General features: G+C 34.1%; 1 protein-coding gene across 4 annotated transcripts in view; it reads right to left on the bottom strand.

The window, feature by feature from the left end:
- GALNT13 (polypeptide N-acetylgalactosaminyltransferase 13) overlaps window positions 1-22,821 on the bottom strand; it is a 545,013-nt gene that overhangs the window by 193,056 nt on the left and 329,136 nt on the right. For all 4 annotated transcript variants that reach the window (XM_045479868.1, XM_045479870.1, XM_045479867.1 and 1 more), the window contains exon 8: window positions 10,798-10,915. In XM_045479868.1, coding sequence (XP_045335824.1) covers window positions 10,798-10,915 — 118 coding nt within the window. The remainder of the gene's footprint in view (window positions 1-10,797; window positions 10,916-22,821) is intronic.

Here is a 22,821-nt window from a genome sequence, read left to right as displayed (position 1 = left end):
TTGGAAACTTCAAATATATACAATTTTTATTTGTCAATTATACCTCGACGAAGCTAGGGGAAAAAGAGACTAAGAAATCTCTGTATTAACATGAAGAAAGTGCTTTATTATATTTAAAGGAAAGGGTTCCACAAAATCATGTCCACCAAAATTGTGGACAACACATGAATCTGGTGAGATTAAGTTCACTTAACTGAAATATTTCCATGATAATCCAGTTTCTATGGCCAAATAAACGAACACAGTCAAGTTTTACACACTGATAATCCATTCTGCTCAAATTTGCATGAAGTAAATTTTAAAAAAGGCAGAGTTCTAAAAAATAGATTTTTTGTCTAAAGTGATTTCTAACAAATTATCATAACTGAAATTTTTACTTGTCAATATTTGAATTGTGTGGACATTTCTAGGAAGTTCTTTACTTTCTTTAAATACTTTCAAGAACCTGGATACTATAATCCCCAAAAAGTCTACAAACTTCTTTGTCTCATTTACCATACTTTTCTGTTCAGTAAGAACCTTTGCCTTTCATTTTTCCATTATTTATTATGTCAGCTCTATTTCTTTTCCACTTCATTGCTTGTGCAATTTGGAAATAAATGGATTTCACATCATAAGACATTCCACTTGGTTATATCCTTCAGATAAATATACTGCTGTTTTCATTGTGATTTGGAAGAAAAAGAAAATTGGAGCATTTAAAGAAAATTCCATCCTGCTGATTAAAATGTTGGTTATTGACAAAATAGCTGATATTTTAAGGGTAATGATAATAATAAAATTCATATTTCCATAGTATGGTACAGCTTATTGAAAAGTTCAATAAATCTCTTTTAATCCACACAATTTGCCCTGAAATTATTAGACTCTGATAAACATGGTATTTAAAAGTAACTGGGCTAACATGTAGTGAGAATCTAGACTAAAGTAGAGAGGTCTACAGTTGACTAGATACCATCTATTACATTTTCCCTTCATTTCTTTCTCCTTGGAGGATGTCTGCAGAGTGTGTGTGTGCGTGTTCATATTTTTACAGCTTTATTGAGTATAATTAACATATATTGAACTGTATACATTTAAACTACGTATGCAAAACCATCATAACAATAACGATAAATGAATACATCCATTACCCACCGAAGTTTTCATGTGCCCCCTCCTTCCACTTCTCCTCTCCCATCCCAATAGCCTATTCCTGGACAACTTACCTGCTTTTTGTCACTTGCGGATTAGCTTGAATTTACTAAAATTTTATATGAATTGTCTCATACAGTATGGAATCTATTTGGTCTAGCTTGTTTGATTCAGTGTTAATTATTTCAAAATTCAAAATTTTGTAGGGTGTATCAATAGTTCCTTTATTTTTCTCAGTAGTACTCCATGTATGGATTATCCATAGTTTATCCATTCACCTTTTGATGGACATTTGGATTGTTTCTGGCTTTTGGCTATTGTAAATAAAACTGCTATGAACATTAGTACACATCTCTTTGTATGAACTTATGTTTTCCTTTCCTTTGAGCAATAGCTAAGAGTTGCTTAAGAAAAAGTAAAAACAGGGTGCCTGGGTGGCTCAGTCTGTTGAATGTCTGATTTCGGCTCAGGTCATAATCTCATGGTTCAGCTCAGGTCATATTCTCGTGGTTTGTGAGTTCAAGCCCTGCATCGGGCCCTGTGCTGACAGCTCAGAGCCTGGAGCCTGCTTTGGATCCTGTGTCTCCCTCTCTCTCTCTCTGCCCCTCACCTGCTAATGCTTTGACTCTCTCTCTCTCTCAAAAATAAAAATAAAAGTAAAACATTTAAAAAGAAAAAAAAAAAGTAAAACCGTTTCCCAGTTATTGTACCATTTTACACTCCCAGCTCCATTGCGTGTATAGTTCTTCCAAATTCTCACCAACATGGTCCTTTTTAACTTTTGCAGTTCTAATAGATGCATAGTATTATTTCATTATGGCTTTAATTCCATTTCTCTAATAACATTAAGGATTTTCTCATGTGCTTACCTGTCATCTTTATGCCTGCCTTAGTGAAGTGTCTGTTCAAAGCTTTGAGCCATTTTCTAATTGGGTTTTTTTTTTTTTTTTTAATATTGAGTTTTAAGTGTCTTTTTTTTTTCTGATAAAAGTCTATTATCAGGTATATTATTTGTTGACAATTTCTTCCTATCGAGTGCCTTTTTCTTTCAATGTCCTGATGGTGGCTTTAAAGAGCAAAAGTTTTCACCTTGATGAAGTCCAATGTATCAATTTGTACTTCTATGGGTTGTCTACTCAAAGGTAGAAAAGTTTTTCTCTTATGCTTCCTTTTATAATTTTAGGTTTTATATTTTGAATTAATTTTTAAATAGTGTGAGGTATGGATTTAAGAAATTTTTGTCCACATGGATATCCAGTTGTTCCAGCAATATATATTGACAATACTCCCTTTTTTTACTCATTTGTTTTTATTCTTGTAATGTCTGACAAGTTTTGTGATTTGAGTTTGCAGTTAGTAATAGTTAGGAGTTAGTTAGGAGTTAGTTAGTAGTTTGAGTTAGGAGGTATTATATCCTCTTCAGTTTTCTGGAAGTTTGAGTAGAACTGTTTGTATTTCTGCCCAAAATGCTTGGTAGAATCCACCAGTGAGGTCATCTGACATAGAGTTTCTTTTGTAAAATTTTTTTTTACACCACAAATTTCATTTCTTTCCTTGATACATGGGTATTTGCTTGATTTATGTTTTCTTGTAAGCATTGATAGTTTGAGTCTTTTGTGGAAGTAGTCTATTTTATCGAAGCTGTCAAGTTTGTTGTCATAATATTGTTAATAATATTACTTTATAACACTTTAAATATTTGTAGAATCCATAATGAAGTTAGCTTGCTTATTCTTAATATTGGTATTTTGTGTCTTCTCTCTATTTTTCCTATTAAATTTGGCTAGAAATTTATCAGTTTTATTGATCTTCTCAAGGAAACAGCTTTTTATTTCATTGTTTTCATCTAAACTTTTCCTCTTTTATATTTCGTAATTTTGGCTTCAATCTTTATTATTTCCTTTTTTCTTAGATATTTTGGGTTTACTCTCCTTTTCCCCCCTATTTTATGAATGTGGAATCTGAACTCATTAATTTTAGATCTTATTTTCTTGTTTCTAATATAGATGTTTAATGCTATGAATTCCCTCTAAGTATTGCTTTAGTGGTACCACAAACTTTAATATGCTGTGTTTTCATTTTCATTCAGTTAAAAAATGATTAATTTCACTTTTGACTCCTTTTTTGATCCACAGGCTATTTAGAAGTGTATTGTACCAAAAAACAAATAATCCGATGAAGAAATGGGGAAAAGACATGAACAGAAACTTTTCCAAAGAAGACATCCAGATGGCTAATAGACACATGAAAACATGCTCAACATCACTCATCATCAGGGAAATACAAATCAAAACCACAATGAGATATCACCTTACACTATCAGAATGGCTAAAATTAACAATGCAGGCAACAACCAATGTTGGCGAGGATGTGGAGAAAGGGGAACACTTTTGAGCTGATGGTAGGAATACAAACTGGTGTTGCCACTTTGGAAAACAGTATGGAGGTTCCTCAAAAAATTAAAAATAGAACTACCCTATGATCCAGCAATTACACTACTAGGTATTTATCCAAACGATACAGGAGTATGGATTCAAAGGGGCATATGCACTCCAATGTTCATAGCAGCCACTATTTTTTTTTTCAACGTTTATTCATTTTTGGGACAGAGAGAGACAGAGCATGAACGGGGAAGGGGCAGAGAGAGGGAGACACAGAATCGGAAACAGGCTCCAGGCTCTGAGCCATCAGCCCAGAGCCTGATGCGGGGCTCGAACTCACGGACCGCGAGATCGTGACCTGGCTGAAGTCGGACGCCTAACCGACTGCGCCACCCAGGCGCCCCATAGCAGCCACTATTGACTATAACAAAAGTATGGAAAGAGTCCAAAATGTCCATCAACTGATGAATGGGTAAAGAAGATATGACATATATTTATATACAATGGAATAATACTCGGTGATCAAAAGGAATGAAATCTTGCCATTTGCAACAATGTGAATGGAACTAGAATGTATTATGCTAAGTGAAATAAGTCAGTCAGAGAAAGACAAACATCATATAATTTCACTCATATATGGAATTTAAGATACAAAACAGATGAACATAAGGGAAGGAAGCAAAAATAATATAAAAACAGGAATGGAAACCATAAGAGGCTCTTAAATACAGAGAAGCAACTGAGGATTGCTGGCAGGGTGTTGGGTTGAGTGAGGGGCTTAAGGGGTCAGGGGCATTAAGGAGGACACTTGTTGGGATCAGCACTGGGTGTTATATGTAAGTGATGAATCACTAAGTTCTATTCCTGAAATGATGATTACATTACGTGTTAACTAACTTGGATTTAAATGCTAAATAAATAAATAAATAAATAAATAAAATATAAGGAACTGATACAATTCAACACCCAAAAATCAAATTATCCACTTAAAAACGGGCAGAAGACATGAACAGACCTTTCTCCAACGAAGACATCTAGATGGCCAACACATACATGTCAGGATGCTCAACATTACTGATCATCACGAAAACATAAAGCGAAACTACGATGAGGTGTCACCTCACACCTGTCAGAATGGTTAAAATAAAAAACACACGAAACAACAAGTGTTGTTGGAGGATGTGCATTGTTGCTAGGAATGTAAAGTGGTACAGCCACTGTAAATGCTCCTCAAAAAAATAAATTCAGCAATCACACTACTGGGTATTTACCCCAAAATACAAAAACACTAATTCAAAGGGATACACACACCCCTATGTTTATAGCAGCATTGTTTACGATAGTCAAATTATGGAAGCAACCCAAGTGTCTATTGGCAGATAAATAGATAAAGACCACATTATATATATATATATATATATATATATATATATATATATATATATGAATATTATTCAGGCAAAAAAAAGAAAGAAAGAAATCTTGCCATTTGCAACAACAGAGATGGAGCCACAGAGGATTATGCGAAGCGAAGTAAATTAGCTGGAGAAAGACAAACACCATATGATTTCACTCATATGTGGAATTTAAGAAATAAATAAAGGAAAAAAGAGAGAGGAAGGGAGAGATGGAGGGAGGGAGGGGGGAGAGAGAGAGAGAGAAGGGAAGAGAAACAGACTCCATTGTAGGGAACAAATGGATGGTTACCAGAGGGGAGGTGGGTTGGGAGGTGGGTGAAATAGGTGATGGGGATTAAGGAGGGCACCTGTGGTGATGAGCACTGGGTGATGTATAGAAGTGTTGAATCACTGAATTGTATACCTGAAAAAGTGTATGTTAACTATACTGCAAATAAAATTTTAACCCTTAGTAAAATATTAAAAAAAGACGTGTATTATACAGTTTCCCAATATTTATCTTTCCCCATGCCCCATGAATCACTCTGGCTGGAGAGTACAGGCACTTTTGCTGGTCCTGAGTCAGCACTGGGCAGTGAGGCCTCTAATCTTACTGATGGTTCTTTCCTCAAACTTAGTTGTTTTCTCACACATAGGTACTATCAGTACTCAATGTGTCCTAAGTTCTGTCTGTGCAGCTCTCCTTCCAATATTCTGTCCACCAAATTCTATCCTGCCCAGGTCTCCTCCAGCACTCAGCTTTATCTTCTCAACTCAGGAGTACAGTGGCATCTGCTGAGGTCCTCCTTCTGGCGCTGACATCTAGGCACTTTTTCAAGGCAGTAAGCTGAGGCAAACATAAGGGCTCTCCTTTTTTGTTTCCCATCTCTGAGACCATTGTCCTACGTGATTCGCTGTCCCATGTCATGAAAGTCTTATTTCACACATTTTGTCCATTTTTGATTGATTTAGGTGTGTGTTGAAATCTTACATATTATACCAAGTCTAAATAACATTTTTTTGACTGAAATTTTTATTTAAACTGCTTTATGAACATGGGGAAATAAAGTCTAGGTTCTTAATGCCTGTAGTTATCTCAAAGGATGCTATAGCAGTGTAAAAAAAACAAAAACAAAAACAAAAACAAAGTTTTTTTTTCTTTTTTTCTTTTCTAAAATGTGATCTCTTTTCTGGCCAGAGGAGTTTTAGAAGCACACCTCGACTACCGCTTAGAGCAATAGCACTTTATGTAAGTATTGCATATTCTTGTTTTAAAGGGATTTTCATGTATACTCTCTCATTTGATTATTTGTATTCAAGGCCAGATAATTAAGGTCAAGGTTGTTACTGAGTGATGCTCAGGAGTGTCATGACTTGGTCATGACAGCTGCCACTCGTGACACACTTTATGTGGGGTAAGTAGGGTACTTAGCACTGTATATACAATCTCATTTAATCTTCCCCAAACACATATCAGGAAAGTGCCACAATCTTCCTTTGCCCAGATATAAACAAGCTAAAGCTTAGAAGACAAGCTACCTTGTCCAAATTTATACAGCTGTTAAGTGCTCCAGCCAGCTCTTGAACCCAGGCTGTCTGACTCCCAGACGATTCTTGTAACCCTAGTCTACCTCTCATGGAAGTGGGATGCTCCTCTGGTCACCTTCTTACTCTCTTTTTCCATAACCCCAATTGGTTCCACAATGGTAGATTATCTGATTTTAAAATGAACAAAATACTGTGCACTCTTGGAAATACTGATCCTGTGCTATTGCTCATAAAAGGCAAGGACTTTTGGTGATAATGCTTCTTGGGTGGTACTTATGTTGACATCAGGGATATCATTTAAAGAGAGATGATTCTTTTGGTGGTAAATTCATACCATACTGGGTCCATTTTGCCACCTGTTATTTTTATATATATTCATTTCTGAGTTCTTCCTATCTAAAACTTCAACCCCTACCCATCTCCAATGTTTACCATTTCATATTCCTCTTCCCTTCCTTATTTTTTTTCTCTTTAGCACTCATCACTAATACATTAATATATTTCATTTCTTTTGTTTATTATTTGTCTCCACTAAAATTAAGTGCCATAAGGACATACAGTTTTGTCTGTTTTATTTACAACTGTATCCCGTATAACTAATGAATGGGAACTCAATAAATATAGGTTGAATAAATTAACATGTATGTTTAGACAATATTCTCAGAATTTATCATATTTCAATGACTGTTACATAATGGAGTGGAGGGCAATATATGAGACTAAATTTTCAGAAGAATTAGGAGCTACCTGTACATATTTTCCCATCCATATTTGGATGTCATCTACATAAGAGGCTAAAGCCTGTAGGAGGAAGATAAGATTACTAGATGACACAACCATTTCAGAACTGTGGAGGAAGATCACATTTACCTGTTAGCTTCTCCTAATACTATCAGGTGTTAGGACTGTCAGATTAGGAAGAGATACATCTTAATGGGAAGGTAGTACTATGCTAGTAGCATAGCCACTGGTCTCATAATGGTGGAGTTCAATTCTCAACGACTCTACTTACAAGGTTAGTAAGTATTAGAAGTCACTGTTTTTTTTTTTTATGCCAAAGATGTTTATCTTGACAATTCAAGGAATTCGTCAACCCTTTAAAACTGTATTCAGCCCTATTTTGTGTGAGGGAATGGATGTGTCTTTCTTGGGAAATCTAGAGTTTTCATCAAATTTTCAATATCTCTCAGTACTTTTAATACTCTGGGCATCAAATATCAAGCTATACTGTTATAAGTAAATCCACACAAATATATTCCTTTGGGTTGGCTTGAAATCCTTAAGGCCAGCCCAAATCCTAATATTTTGCAAGTGCTTAATATTTCTATGTTTTTTCCTTGCCCTACCTACATAGACTAGAGCTACAAAACAACACGAGCTTCACTATTATTATAATTACCTTTTCACAACAAAGGTTAAATGATTTGCCTATACTAACATTTCAGAGACCAGAAAACTCATACATACTTTTATAAAAGAAATGATCCACATTTTATTGTCAATAATACTTATGTATCTCTCAAAGAAATGATTCTGTGAAAGAAAGAATCATGCCTTATTCACTTTTGTAGCCTCAGTATCTGAAAAATGAACATACAACATGTTTAATATATGTCAGTTGCATAATGATTGACCTGGATATTAGCTTCAGGCCATCTGAGTTTAAGTACTCAACATATTATCATTTCATTAAGTCACACACCTTTTCATAAAATTAATCTAAAGAGAGTCTCATTCTTTTGCTTATATACTGTCTAGTATTTTCTCTTACCCAATATCTTCCTCAGCTAGAGTACTAATTCTTAAGTGTACATTTACATTCATGTCATAGAAAGAAAAGTAAAACATGAATGAAGAGTCTAATAGAAAGCAAAATATATGTTTTGTTTCTATTGAAAGGATATGGAAACTAAAGACAGTGATGTGTTTTAAAATATTCAAAAAACAGTCACTTATTACCAGAGTCCTCCCATATCCATGGGGGATATGTTCTAAGACCCCCAGTGGATTCCTGAAACCAAGGATGCCACTGAACCATATATGTATATATACTATGTTTTCCTTCTACACATACATGCCTATGATTAAGTTTAATTTAAAAATTAGGCATAGTAAGGGATTAACTCTAATCACTAATAATGATATAGAACAATTATAACAATATACTCTCATAAAAGTTACGTGAATGTGGTCTCTCCCTCTCTCTCTCTGGTAATATTTTATTGTATTCATCCTTCTTCTTGGGATGATGTGAGATGGTAAATGCCTATGTGATGAGATGAAGTGACGTGAATGATATAGGCATTGTGACATATCATTAAGCTACTACTGACCTTCTGACAATATGTCAGAAGGAAGATCATCTGTTTCTTTACTATAGTTGACCACAGGTAACTGAAACCATGGAAAGCAAAACCACAGATATGGGGGAGTTACTGTACTCTATTTCTTAGTAATCTCAACCAACCAATCACAACCAACTTCCTGTGTCATTTTCTAGGAATCTAATCATTCTTAAGGCCACCAGTTGCATTCACTCTGTCCTCCTAGTATCTGCTTTGCCTACCATATTCTCAAATCCCTCTTTTTGGAGCTTTTATATTTCTGTTGTATTTCCTGATCATGTTCTCCTGGTTTCTCATAATACTCCACCAAGTTCCTCCCTAATGCATTTTTCAATTAGTTAGATGAAGAGTATCCATCCAGTAGGTGAACTATGTGATGAAAGTAAGGGGAGTTCCTTGGCAGAGAATCAAGCTTAATGGGTGAGGAGAAAAGATGTGAATAAGAATCTTAGGGGAAAAGGTGGGCAGTAGGATGACAGATAATAGCAATATTGGTATGCTGATTTTGTTTTCCTTATGTGATCCCAGCACAACATCTAAGGCACGTTGGTTAATGAATGGATAAATACTCTCATCACTACATCTCAGGGTAAGAACAAAACTTTTTTTCAGTTTTTGCATACCCACGCTCCCTTTTTCCTTCCTTCCTTTCCTTCTTTCTTTTCTTCCTTCCTTCCTTTTCTTTCTTTTGTTCTTCTTTTATTAACTACCATCTCTTATTTACTGCACTTTGAGAACTACACCAGGTAAAAAGATTGGGTCTCCAAATGTTCCTAAAGGTTGTGTATCATGTGCCTGACGTCAAGAATATATTCCTGAGTATGGTATGAAATCTTGTAGAGCAAATTCTAATCTGACTATAAGTATATAAGCAAATATGGAAACAAGAACAATCCATTAACTAATGGTATTCTCAGACATTTGGCTATAAGAAAGGTTTATAGGCAAAAAATATATAACAAGGCCATTTCTGTGCTCCTAAAATAATCCAGATTATCTGAGATTCACTAAATTCCATATTATATAAATTCAAAGTGATTCTTATTCTCAGATATTGACCTTTCTTACAGAACATCAAATATAGTTCTATTTTGTTAGTGAAAACAAACTTTACTTTCTAAATGAGAAATTAAGTCATAACTCTTGAACTTCATAGATTAATATATCTAAATACTAATAATTCCATTACACAATTTTGGCAAAATCAATACAATGTTTTGAATATTTCATGTTAAATTCTATTAAAGGAAAAAAAACAGTTTTACTAATTTATTTCATTTAAAAATAATAATATATGTGGTTTGAAGAAATCACAGTATCCCAGCATTTATCATTTGTTAGCATGAAGGCACATTTATGTGCCTGTTTCAAATTTCTGAATATAATGAAATTTAAAATTATTCATATACTTCCCAATATCATACATACAAAGGATTAGCTCTTAATTTTCATCTGTTTGGAAGTCATTTAATAAGTAATTTTGCATTATTCAAACTGATTCATCAAATAATAATGTCTATAAATGTGAAATCCAACATGCTACTTGCAGAATTATCCAGAGTTCTTTTGACCACAGGTTATTCTTAAAGGTATTTGAGAATAGCCACAGGAACCATTTGTAAATTCAGGTAACATAGACACTTCCAAGTTTCAGTTCAAAAACACATTCTGATTTTATAGGGTAATGCTTTATTTAAAAAATAAAGCCCTTCTTTATTCAAAACCTGAAAGCCCTGAAGTCTTTATACTATGAATAAAAGAATTATTTTCAAAAACTTTTAAAATAGCTGCAATTTCCAATTTAACAATAAATATTGCATGCAAAAAGACTAGCAGAACTTCAAAATAAGTATTAAAATGACCAACTGATCAGTAATTTGCATCACTTCACAAAAAAAAGATTTGACAGTAAATTACTGGGTCTATATGTGCATGCTACAGCATAGTGTGTTCAGAGTAAAAAAAAAAAAAAATAAAGTAAAATGCAATTACCCTAAAAGACATTTCAAGATTCTCTCCACCCCAGATATCCATTCCTGCATCGTAAGTTCCTATCTCTTCAAAGTAGTTTCTGTCAATAGAAAATAGGCCACCAGCCATAGTAGGGGTCCTAGTTGAAAAAAAACAAAAAGAAAAGAATATCTTTTGAAAACAATGTGTGGAGTTTAATGAGACTGTAGCAAATAGTTCTGAGACATTTTAAATTAAAAAAAAAAAAAAAAAAAAACTAGTACTCAAAAATCTCAAACTGGAAACATAAAACCAAAGAGTAAGAGGTTTTAAAATTATTAAGTAGCATTTTAGTTCACATTTTCTGTAAAACTAAATTTAGGTTAGTCTATGTTTTTCTTATAGGTGATCAAATAATGGAAGGAACACTGGCCACTTAAGAGGCGGGTATGTAAATTCCTTCTGAAAAGCATAGTGAAAAGAAGTTAGGGCTCTTAGCCCTACCCTTAAAGAGATTAACTGGTCATGAAACTACAAGTTGTGATCTTTTGTTGCCTAATTATAAATCATTTTAATATGAATACTAGAAACCTGTGGAAATGGTTTCTCTGTGAAAAGATCTACAGCCTATTTCATATGAAAAATATCAAACGCTATAAAATGTTTATAGGCAATTAAGTATCTAATGGTAATTACATATTTTTTAATGCAAGCTTTACATCTAATTGTTTATTCTTCTTTTTACCCAATTAAAATGATAGAGTTAATCAGATGACCCTAGATAAACATAAATCACATTTGTTATTTAGAGGCTTAGAAGAATATTTGGCACAGATCTTAAAACTTTTTCCTAGGAATAAATGCCTTTTGATTCTCACACTTGAAATTTCTCTACTGAAACTAAGGAGTCAGATGTTCAGTTTTTAAAGGATTAATTAATTATTAATTTTAAAAGATTAATTAAAGTCAATGGCTAATACTACACAAGTCTTCCTATATAACCAGGATGATTCAAACTAAAAAAGAAAATTCTAGTTTTTCACAAATGGACCTATCTACGCTGATGATGATTATTTTTTAATGTTAATTGTAGAAAAGTAGTTTTAAACCTTCATAGTACATTAGAGGCACTGGAAGCACTTTTAAAAAACACGTTTCCATGCTTGGGTATCACTCACACTCCACAGATTCAGATTTAATTGGCCTGGGGTGGGGCCAGACCTTTGATAGTGTGTAAAGTCCGGTGCTGATTCTAATGTGCTGGAAAAAAGGAGAAACACTGTTCTAGGGGGTTTGGACATTCGAGTAGATGGAGATTGTTAAAAAACAAAACAAAACAAAACAAAATAACACAAAACAAAACAAAACAAAACAAAAAAAACAAGTGTTTTCCTTTTCTGGAGATTATATCCTCTTCTGTCACAGGATATGCTCGTGTCCTCTAATTGAACAGTATAGTTCATTGAAAAATACTGTACTTGGATATCTACCATATTGCAAAATTCTCTATTTCTCCCAGTGCTCTCACTGTTTTATACTCAAGCAATTAACTGTCCGTCAGCTGGACTAGCACAGCATCCCTAGTCTCAGAACTATTTTATTACTTCTGGTCTTGCTGTGTTCCTATCATGAACAGAATCACTGACCTTCTGAGATATAATGAGAAACACTAACAGAGCTAAACAGATGGTAATTATGGAGTAGCCATGACCCTCACCTGATTGGGGTTTTGGAACTCTATGGCAATTACTATATAAGGTGTAATAGTGCTACATAGTCTATTTAATGAAAAAAGGAACAAAACTCATTGCAATTATCTTATCATAATGCAACCAAGTGCTTAAGAATGTTAAGTGATGCATTTTTAATGATCAGTTCAGAATGCCTACCCACTTATCTATTTACTAATAAAGTACTAATGCATTTAGCTTAAATACATGCATTGAATTTCATCTCACAGTTGGTCATAGTTCCTATAAATATATGAGAAATGTACAATAAATGACTAAAATAATTTCTATATTTAACCATAAGAATGACTCAAATTTCACTTATGCTTAAAAAGTAACAAAAATAAAAACATAAAATCACAATTACTAAAAAAAAAATCCTGTATTTTCTGAAGACAGATGCTCCTAGAAAGATTTTTTTTTTTTTGTATTTGCAATGTCAGCTCTCTCAAGTAATCTAGAGACTGTGCCTTATATAATATCTATGGTGTTATGTAACATGTTCTGTTCTAAGTTAATCGCTCTGTATTGTCCCTAATGAACTATTTACATATGCCTGTGTGGACTTTAAATGTTTAGGGTGCCTAGAAAATTAAAAATCTATATATCATCTAACCTTATTAATCAATTCAATCCATTTTGGGTGGAAAAATAATCGGCCCAATGACTGTGAATATTACCTACACAGTCAGTAGGTGAAGATGATTTGAGTTAGTAGAAGTAAAGCACTTAGCACAGTTCCCAGCACATAACAAATCGTTGGTAAGGTTAGGTGGTATATCTTTGTCATCATCATTGCTGTTATCGATAATCGTTCAAAGGTCTTGAGAGTCCTTCACTTACGACGTCCCATACACACCCTCATTTTGGATTTCAAAATCATTTGAATCTACTTCAGATCCAAGATGTTGAACTCTGAAATCTGCCTTGCTAAACACAGCTTTCTATTTTTAACCCCCCTATTTCAAGTGTGTGACAGTCACTTTTTATCCTATAATGCTGCTTAGGGTTCCTCTGCTACTCCATCGCCTCACGTAATGACCTGCTTCAGGAATTTTTCCCTTCTCCTCCTCTCAATCTCTCTCCAGGATTTTGCCATGTCAGTGAAAAAATAGCTTAGCCTCCTAAATTCTCTATCCTTCCCTTATCTGACCCAATTCTCTTTTCGTAAATATCAGTGTCTGGGTAAATCTACCCTTGTATTATTCACTTCTGCATCTAGGAACCAGAGACTCACTGAAAGAGTAATAAGATGAGGTCAACTAGTTATACCACAAGTCCAACTTATTGACTCTCTGCTTAGTCTACAACACCTAACAATCCTTTCATCTGTGTTAATCTGTTCACCTGTCTCATTTTTTTTTAACTGACTCTTATCTAAGTCTCAGACTCTCCTCAAAACACTGAAGATTAAGGCAATGCATAAATAAAAAATTTCTTCAGTCATGAAATCTACACTCCCCCAATCTCTACCTCAGTATGTGTATATATCTCCTCATGGCTTTTCCTTCCTCCTGCCTCAGAGGAAACAGTATTTCCTTTCCTCATTGTGAGCTAACGTTTACTCTTTTGCCCTCAGCTGGCTCTTTTCTGACTACACTTTCAGCTACTTGTTCATTGACTATTACATTTATGTTCTATGACTTTGATTTCTAGATTGTCCCCTTGAGCTTACAATACTGTTCAATCAAGTTCTATACTAAACCAAAATAGCCCTTCACTCCATCCTGCTACTCACTGAAATGAGGGAACATATATTATCTATTCCCTTTACTGGTAACCTTATTGAAAGGATGCTTTCTACATACTCCCTCAATTCCTCTTGACCTTCTAACTAGAATCTGGATTCTGTTCCCATCTCTACAGTAACCTCTTTCTAAAAGGGTCCTGCTGATTCTGAACTTGAATAGGCTTTCCTTAAAACGTCCTCCTTTGGAAGCATTTGGATATAATTCAGCAACCTCCCTGAATGAAATGCTTTTCATCTCTGACTCCAACAGCATTCTTCCAGAGAGGTTTTTCCTATTTATTTTATGAATCTTATTGATTTCCCTTCCTCTTCCTTTTCCTTGCTGGTTGTCTCCAGTTCTTAGTTGCATATCTATGACATGAGTGAAATATACAACCATAATAATGTTTTGTAGATGTATGCACTTAATAATTGTCTTCTTTTGTCCCAATATGTAGTCTCCCTAAGAGTCTCTCAATGGAACTTTTCTCTTCCTATATTCCTTACCTGCATAAGTTCATTTGTTTTATGCCTCTTATCGTCATCTTTGTGAGGCAGAGTCCTAATCTGTGTTTCCTTTTCTTGTTTCTTCTTTCTGCATTGTGGTTTTCTAATTCCTTTCTAGATGTTTTCTAAAAAAAACCCCTTTGACTCTGCTCAGGGTATATAAAATAGCACTGAGAATATGCTACCCATTCCATATCTGCTTCTCCTTCATTGTCTTCTATTTCCTTCCAGAATTTCAATACCGAGTGATAAGACCCCTTTTAGCAACATTATTTTCTGTGCCTCATTTAATCATTTCCCAAATACTTCTTTCCACCCCCCACCCCCGAAATATTTTTGACTCTTATCTCTGTTCTCTGCTATCATGGTCACTGTCCAAGTTTAGTCCTCTCATGTCTCTTTTGTTATCTTCTTGCTTCTAGAGTCTGTTGCTTCCAAAATTTATTCTACAAACCATAGCCAGATTAATTTCTCTAAATCAAAACGCCTCTCAAAGTGTCAACCAGATACTTAAATACCTATTTTAAGAAATAAATCCCAGCTCCTATTCTGGCATCAGTGATGTGGTGCCGTCCAAAGGATATCTCCATTCCTTTTAACTATTTCCCTGTATTCCAAGTGTTAAGCTGTTAATAATAAATGCTTCATACTTTCCCACCCTGGTACGTGTGTCCACATCCATTTGCCACTTAAAAAGGATTTTCCTTTTTAAACTCCTCTTGTATGTTCAAATGTGCTCTATTCTTATGCTGAAGGCTGTTATTCCATGCAGTCTGCCCTCAGTACAGCCCTCCTTCTCCAGTCTGGATATAATCTCCCACTTCTGCCTCCTTCGATAGCCCTGTCTTTCTCAAGGCATTGTGTCACTTCTTTTTGAGTATTATATTTACTTCTGTATACATTTTATCACCTCTATACATATAGCTAATATATTGGTTTAATATTATTGGACTATTAATAGATATTTGTTAAATAAGTGAAATAAACAAATAAGCATGTATCCCCATGACCATAATACAATCTATTTGTAAGTTAAAATCATGTGCAATTTTATCTTTGAAATTAAAAAAAAAAATATTCATTCTTCACATCGGCTAAACTGATGAGTAACAAAGATGCTAATTCCAGGATTGTAACATCTAGTAAAAGTTTTGGGATTTGAGTTTGGTAGTATTTTAGAATTAAAGATGCAAAGTTTTGCAACAATGTAGAATATAGGAAAGGACTCCAAAAAGTAAGCATTTGACATGGAAAAATACAGAAGTATTTCACCAGAAGTTGGTAAATTTAAAGAAATTATGACAATACATTTGATCATTCAGTAATGTTAAACCGTGATGCCTGCATTTCCACCAATAAGATGATATAGCCGGTATTCCACACTAGGATAACTATGTGTGTGAGAAGCAGGTAGACCACGGGAGACTCGAGAGGGGACTGAGTTTAGTTTTTAGGAGCTTGGATTATGTATCTAGACTGATTAAGCTCAAAACTCAACCCCACAGTGTGATCTTTGGTAAACTACTTAAACTCTGGGCTCCAATTAATCATCTATAAAATGAGGATGTATGTAACAATGCATGTTACACTCTTAGAATAGTACCAGTACAAAACAAGAACTACATATTTAAATATTAATTTTAATAAGGAAGAGAAAACATCTGTGTTTGGCAAGATTATAATCAGCTCTTTAAGAATTATTTTCCAAGTCTAATTAATTTTTAATAGAATTGTAGTATTTTAGAGCTTTAAAATCCCTACAGATTTGGTCAACCAAATTTAGTTGCAATGTGTTTAAATGACTTGTTTGAGAGTCCCCAGTTAAGTAGTGGTCCAGTTAAGGAAATAATGTTCCTTTCCTTTCCTCTCTCCTTCTCCCTACCTATCTCTCTTGCTCTTTCCCAATTAGTAATCACTCAGTTTATCAATATACGTCATAGAATTTGGCATAGATAATTAGAAACTCACTTTTCCTGATTTCAGCTCCAAAATTATGTACAATGTTATCCTGTGAATTTTAGCACTGCTGTTCAAAGCAATTTCTTTCAAAGTTATTGAAACTTCATTTCTTCTCACTAATTTTTCCCTTTAACATATTAGGATTCTATTAATCTCACTTGGCAAATAAATAACGTCTCTGGGGGAAAAAGTCTAAAGATTTGGGAGACTATAGCTCAGCATCAGGCTGTTATTCACAATGATCAAACAACACAATATCTAGACTGTAAGTGTGTCCCTCTGTGTTAATAACATTTCTCATATACCATATGCCATAATAAAGAGAAATGATAAACACACATATTTTATTATTTACACAAATGTGAAGCATAAATAGCCGAAATATTCACATAATCTCATTTTTTTTAATCATAAAATATAATTTGGTTAACTATTTTGCAGGTTTAGAAACTGAGTTTCCCTCCTTCATTCTTTATTCTACTATCCCCAAAATAGAAAGCAGAAAAGATAGAAAGGAAACAGTAGCATAACTATTATTTTATTAGTGATGAATAACCAGATGTTGAATTTATTTAAAGGTTTTTACAGAGAAATGAAATGGGGTTTAGTGAAATATTGCACGCTGAGGTACTCATTTGAACATGTATTTGGGTAAGAAGATGCAGCTTTTGGTAGAGAAGAGACTATTTAAGCACTCATGCTGGTTTAGACTCTGCACAAGGAAGCATGTTCCATCCTGTACAGCCTATGGAACACAAACAAAGCTATTTTTAAAGGATAAGAATAAAAAAAGAAAATTCTGCTTGATATGGGCAAATGACTCATTTTGCTGCCAAAGATCCATTTACCAACAAGTATTGGAATCAAATACTTTAACTTGTGCTTAAAGACCTATATGCCAGGAAGGGAATAGTTGTTTTTTTTTCCTTTTTTCTTAATCCTTTTTCATAATTTTCACAACCTGATAAAACCCCAAGCTTCCAATTACAATAATTGGTGTAATTTTTTTTATCTTTCCTTTTTCTTTCATTTGTGTTTAGGACGGGTCAAAATAAACAATGGGGCAAGATGTTTTAAATGTTTCAATTAATGCTCGGTTTTCATTTCATCTCAACAGACCACAAGGGAAGTGTGGTAAATTATCTTCTGAACCATTAGGAGGTAATATAATATAAATGTGCTATTTTCTCCAATGAATATAGATTCACATACTCCACCTAAGGTGGATTTTTTTTCTTTCAAAACCAACACATATCATAACTTAACACGAGTAGATGGGAATGTTGAACAATTAGAACATTCCAAAGTTCAACTTTTTCTATCAAAGTCTTTGTTCTTCACATAAATTTGACCCCTCCCTATGTTTTGTGTTAATATCTCCTATTGTAAAGAAGTATCTCACAGTATTTGAGAGTACCTATCTCTGTTTCTTTCCTCCAAAGTAAAAATGTATTTTCATTGCACTGAGAAAATCAAATAGAGAAAATCTAACAGATAAAAATTAAGAAATATATTCTTAACTGTTATTAAATAATAGGAAATATTGTCTTATATTTGGATAACATTTTATAGGATAAAATAAGTGTTTTTTAATTATACTTACTAGAAGAACAATAAATTAGAGTCAGTGATAATTTTTTTGGGGGGGGATTCAAACTGGCAAAAGATATCAAAAATATTAAAATGAATTTCATCTCCCTCGGTTGCATAATTCTAAAAAGACCACAGTATATGCAAAAACTATAGATCAGAAAACATAATTGGCAAAAAATAATGTGTAAAATAACTCTCAATTGTCTTTGCAAAAAATGAAGGAAAATCTAAGTAAATAATTGAGATTCTAGCAGCCACTCCAATTTTTACTTGGAAAAAAATGCCATGGGCAAATACTAATAATATATCAATTTTTTAATATTTAATTTTGAGACACAGAGAGAGAGAGAGAGCCTATGTGAGTGGGGGAAGGGCTGAGAGAGAGATGGACAGAGGATCTGAAATGGGCTCCATGCTGATAGCATCTAGCCCAACACGAGGTTTGAACCCACGACCGTGAGGGGATGACCTGGCTGAAGTCTGACACTCACCTAACTTAGCCCCATAATATATCAATTTTTAAATTGTGGAGACACATATCTGAAAAGAAACACTCTAGAAGGAAATATAACAAAATACTTCTGCTTCTCTATACTTCCAGATACTTGTCACATTTCTTTAGCAATGCATATGTTTGTGATGTATATTATCAGAAATAAATTTTAAATAACTCCTTTCAAATATATTTCTCATTTAATATTTTAGTACGTCATGAGTTAAACAAGAGAGGGAGAATAATTTTCCTTTTATTATTGAAAAGAATGGGTAATTTCCTTATTGGAGTAGCTTTTAAATAAAACCCAGATCTTCCAAAGCCAGCTTCAATGCTTCTTCAATGATACCATTCTAGAAGGTTACAGGAAATAATATATGTGAACATCTTATGAGTTTTTCACAGTAAAGGAACAGTAATTATAATCTGAGAAATTATTAATAATGTTTAATTTATTTGATCTTCTTTATAAACTCCTGATTCCAAATGGGAGAAAAATTAAGCTATAATATCAGACAAATGTTAATAAAAAGGGATATTCAAGTAAGTAAAATATGTAAAGAATAAAACTCATCATTATATCTATGTTTGATTTATTATGATAGCAAATATTAGAAGAAAATCTAAAACTCTTTGTTTTACTTTAGAAAGATATTGAGCATGGTACTCCACGTAAGGATGAAGTCATATTAAGAATATTAATAAGGACAAAATGTAAAAGAGTCCATAAGGCAAGACACAAAAGATAAAGAAAGTTATACAGACTTGATAAATTACTGGTAGTTTTTTTTTTAATGTGTACTTATTTATTTTTGAGAGAGAGAGGCAGAGAGAAAGAGAGAGAGAATCTCAAGCAGGCTCCACACTGTCAGCACAGAGCCCAGTCGGGGCTTGAACTCACAATGACCTGAACCGAAATAAAAAGTCAGACCCTTAACTAACTGAACCACTCAGGCATTCCTCACTGGTAGGTTTTTAATAAATTAATAATCTATTTTAATCAATGAGAGATTAAAGTAGAATCTAATATCTTTATAACTTAATTATTTATTTATTGAGGACTTATTGAGGATTTATGACAGGGCATAAATTAAGAGACTAAAACCATCAATAATATTAAAGCCAGATTCTTTTCCAGAAGCACATAGCACTCTAGCTGTTGACGTAGTCTAACTCCTGTGCATCAACACTCTTGCCACTTAGGCTGGCCTCATTCTCTTGTCTAGCATACACATGGCCAGTGCCAGTGGGCCACATCAGGGCAGAATCAGCCAGATTCATTGTTGTATGTACAGAACCTAGCACAGTGCTCAACAGTGTGACGGCATGTGCATTTGCATATGTAACCTAACTCATTTTAATAGCCTGAAGCATATCACGTTGAAAATTACATGTACTGGAAAAAGGCATGCACCCCCAAACGAATGAAATCATTTGGGAGATTATCTGCACTACCAGATAACTTTTGCTACAGGTTGCCTATTCCATCAGGTAATGCAGATGCATATTCATACTGGGCTAACATGTTTGGTGAGTTTCAAACTCAGGTATTTCTTAGGCAGTAGCTTGGAAGTCAAGGTCACAGATTTGTTTATTTATTTTTATTTTTTTTTAGGTTTATTTATTTATTTAGAGAGAGGGAGGGAGCATGAGCAGCGGAGGGGCAGAGAGAGAAGGGGACAGAGGATTTGGAATGGACTCAGCAAAGAGACCGATGCAGGGCTCAAACTCATGAACGGTGAGATCATGACCTGAGCCGAAGTCAAACACTTAACTGACTGAGCCCCCCAGGCACCCCAAGGTCACAAATTTAAAAGATTTATAGTTGCAATAAGCATATTTCTCTGACTTTTGACTGGGACACAGGTACCAAAACATTTCCTTAAGTATAAGAATGATGACAAATGGACACTGATCCTCAGCCTCTGAGTCAGGAACACACAAAAAATAGAGGTGGGGCACTGGGCTAACCTTTCAGGCCATTTCTAAAGGGTAGCTTCTACTTAACTCCACCGGATGGTGCCAAGTAAGAATACAGGACCATTGTAGCAAGATCTTCTGACTTTTCAAGAATAGCTAAAAATTCATATATTTACTTAGAACATCTCATTTTTAAAACATTGGTATTTTTTTTTAATGTAAAAACTATGTACGCCAAAAAAACACATCTACAAAGCATGTCTGACACATAAGCTCCCCGTTTATGACCTCTAGTGTAACAATTTGATTACCCTATTGTTGCACATATAATTGAGATATTACTGAAAAGTCACATAATAGGACTACTGAAATGTCAAGGACAGTTTACTGATTAAAGAAGACTAAATGTTCAAGATTATGTGTGCTATTATTCCGTACTCATAATTTCACAAATACCAAGTATTTTGCAAACTCCACTTAATATCCAAATGAAAATACCAAAGCCCAGAGGTGACAGTAGAATAATACATATAACCATTATAAACTTTACTTTAAATGTGGTACAACTAAGCTTAAGTCATAAGTTCAAGTTGGTTCTCTATGTATGCAGATGCATGATTGTATTTCTAAATGATGACTAACTAGCCAATTATAGTCACTAGAAAGTTCTGTCATAGCTGACATTTTAAATGAAGCATTCTGCTAAGAAAACTAAAATTTCAACCCCATTTTAATCACTGTAGCTATTCAGAATTCCGTTAATCAAGTAGGAAAAAAAAATGTGTCTTCAACACCTTAGAATGATTTATCTGTTTGTACGAATGTGAGAAAAATGATCACGTCTTCAAGTAATATATTACAAGTACAAAGAAAGTTCACATTACAGCTATGCTGATGAAAATTACCTGCAGGCTGTTACAACACAGCCCATGAATTAATTAACCTTTTGCCATAAAAATTTGGAAACTTCAGCAAAGACTGAGGTTTCTCTGTTTCTCTTATTCCAGCTCTCTCAGCATTTTAGAAAGTGAAATATTGTGCAGTTACTGAGGCAAATAGATAAAATATTCTTAGATTTTTATTGGGTCTCCATGTTATGACAATAAAAGCACACAAATTGTGGTTAAAACATTGCAAGTTGGATGTTTCCTTTTTTGTTTTAATTAATGAAAGATGAAAAATAATGGTCAATTTCTATGTAGATCTTTACCTTTGTGAATGATATCAGTATTTTCTTACTATGAATGTTGGCTACCTCTTAGTTATCTACCTTTTGACTTCGTAAGAAAATAAGTTAAATGAAGCATGTCTTTTGCCAAGGCACTTAAGAAAACAATGAGCACACTCACATATTCTTTAAAATTCATTAAAACATTTTTTAATGTTTATTTATTTTTAAGAGAAAGACAGAGTGTGAGCAGGGGAGGAGCAGAGAGACAGGAAGACACAGAGTCCGAAGCAGTCTCCAGGCTCTGAGCTGTCAGCACAGAGCCCGACACGGGGCTCAAACCCATGAACTACAAGATTATGACCTGTGCTGATGTCGGATGCTCAACCGACTGAGCCACCCAGGTTCCCCTAAACTTCATTTTTTAATGAATAAACACATTATGTTTGAGTGTACTGGCCAAGTATTTTGATAGTTTTCACATGGAATCTGAAGCTGAAAAATCAGCTAACACTAAATGAAACCATGATCTGGGAAAACAGGATTTCTAATAAACAACGGTAAAATGAGCAACTCAAGCTGTTGCTCAAGCTGTTAGGAGCAAGGATCCATAAGACTTGGTGAATGTGGAGATTACAGCAAGACTTGAAGATCACTAAGTTACACTTTAAATATTGACATAATAACTTCATGTCTTCATGCAGTTGTTTGGAGGCACATTTTATTTTTCCCTTCCATGTAGTAATATCTCAAGAGGATTAGCAAGCACAATATTTAACTCTTCTGTAATAAACAGAGCTGTTCTTTTCCATGAGCCAATTCTTAGAGTTAGTTTTAATTCATTAGATAATTAGTCTTGCCAATGGACAAGTCATTTCTTCAGTAGGTTAGGAGACATTCTTGTTTAGATAATGGTTTATACATATCGTTTAGGGGCTTTTCTCTATTGTTCAAACTAAATCATGAT

The sequence above is a fragment of the Leopardus geoffroyi genome, chromosome C1 (genome assembly GCF_018350155.1).
Source record: "Leopardus geoffroyi isolate Oge1 chromosome C1, O.geoffroyi_Oge1_pat1.0, whole genome shotgun sequence".
NCBI classification, from domain to species: Eukaryota; Metazoa; Chordata; class Mammalia; order Carnivora; family Felidae; genus Leopardus; species Leopardus geoffroyi.
The sequence above is the reverse complement of the archived record's forward strand: the minus strand, read 5'-3'. Positions and strand labels throughout refer to the sequence as shown.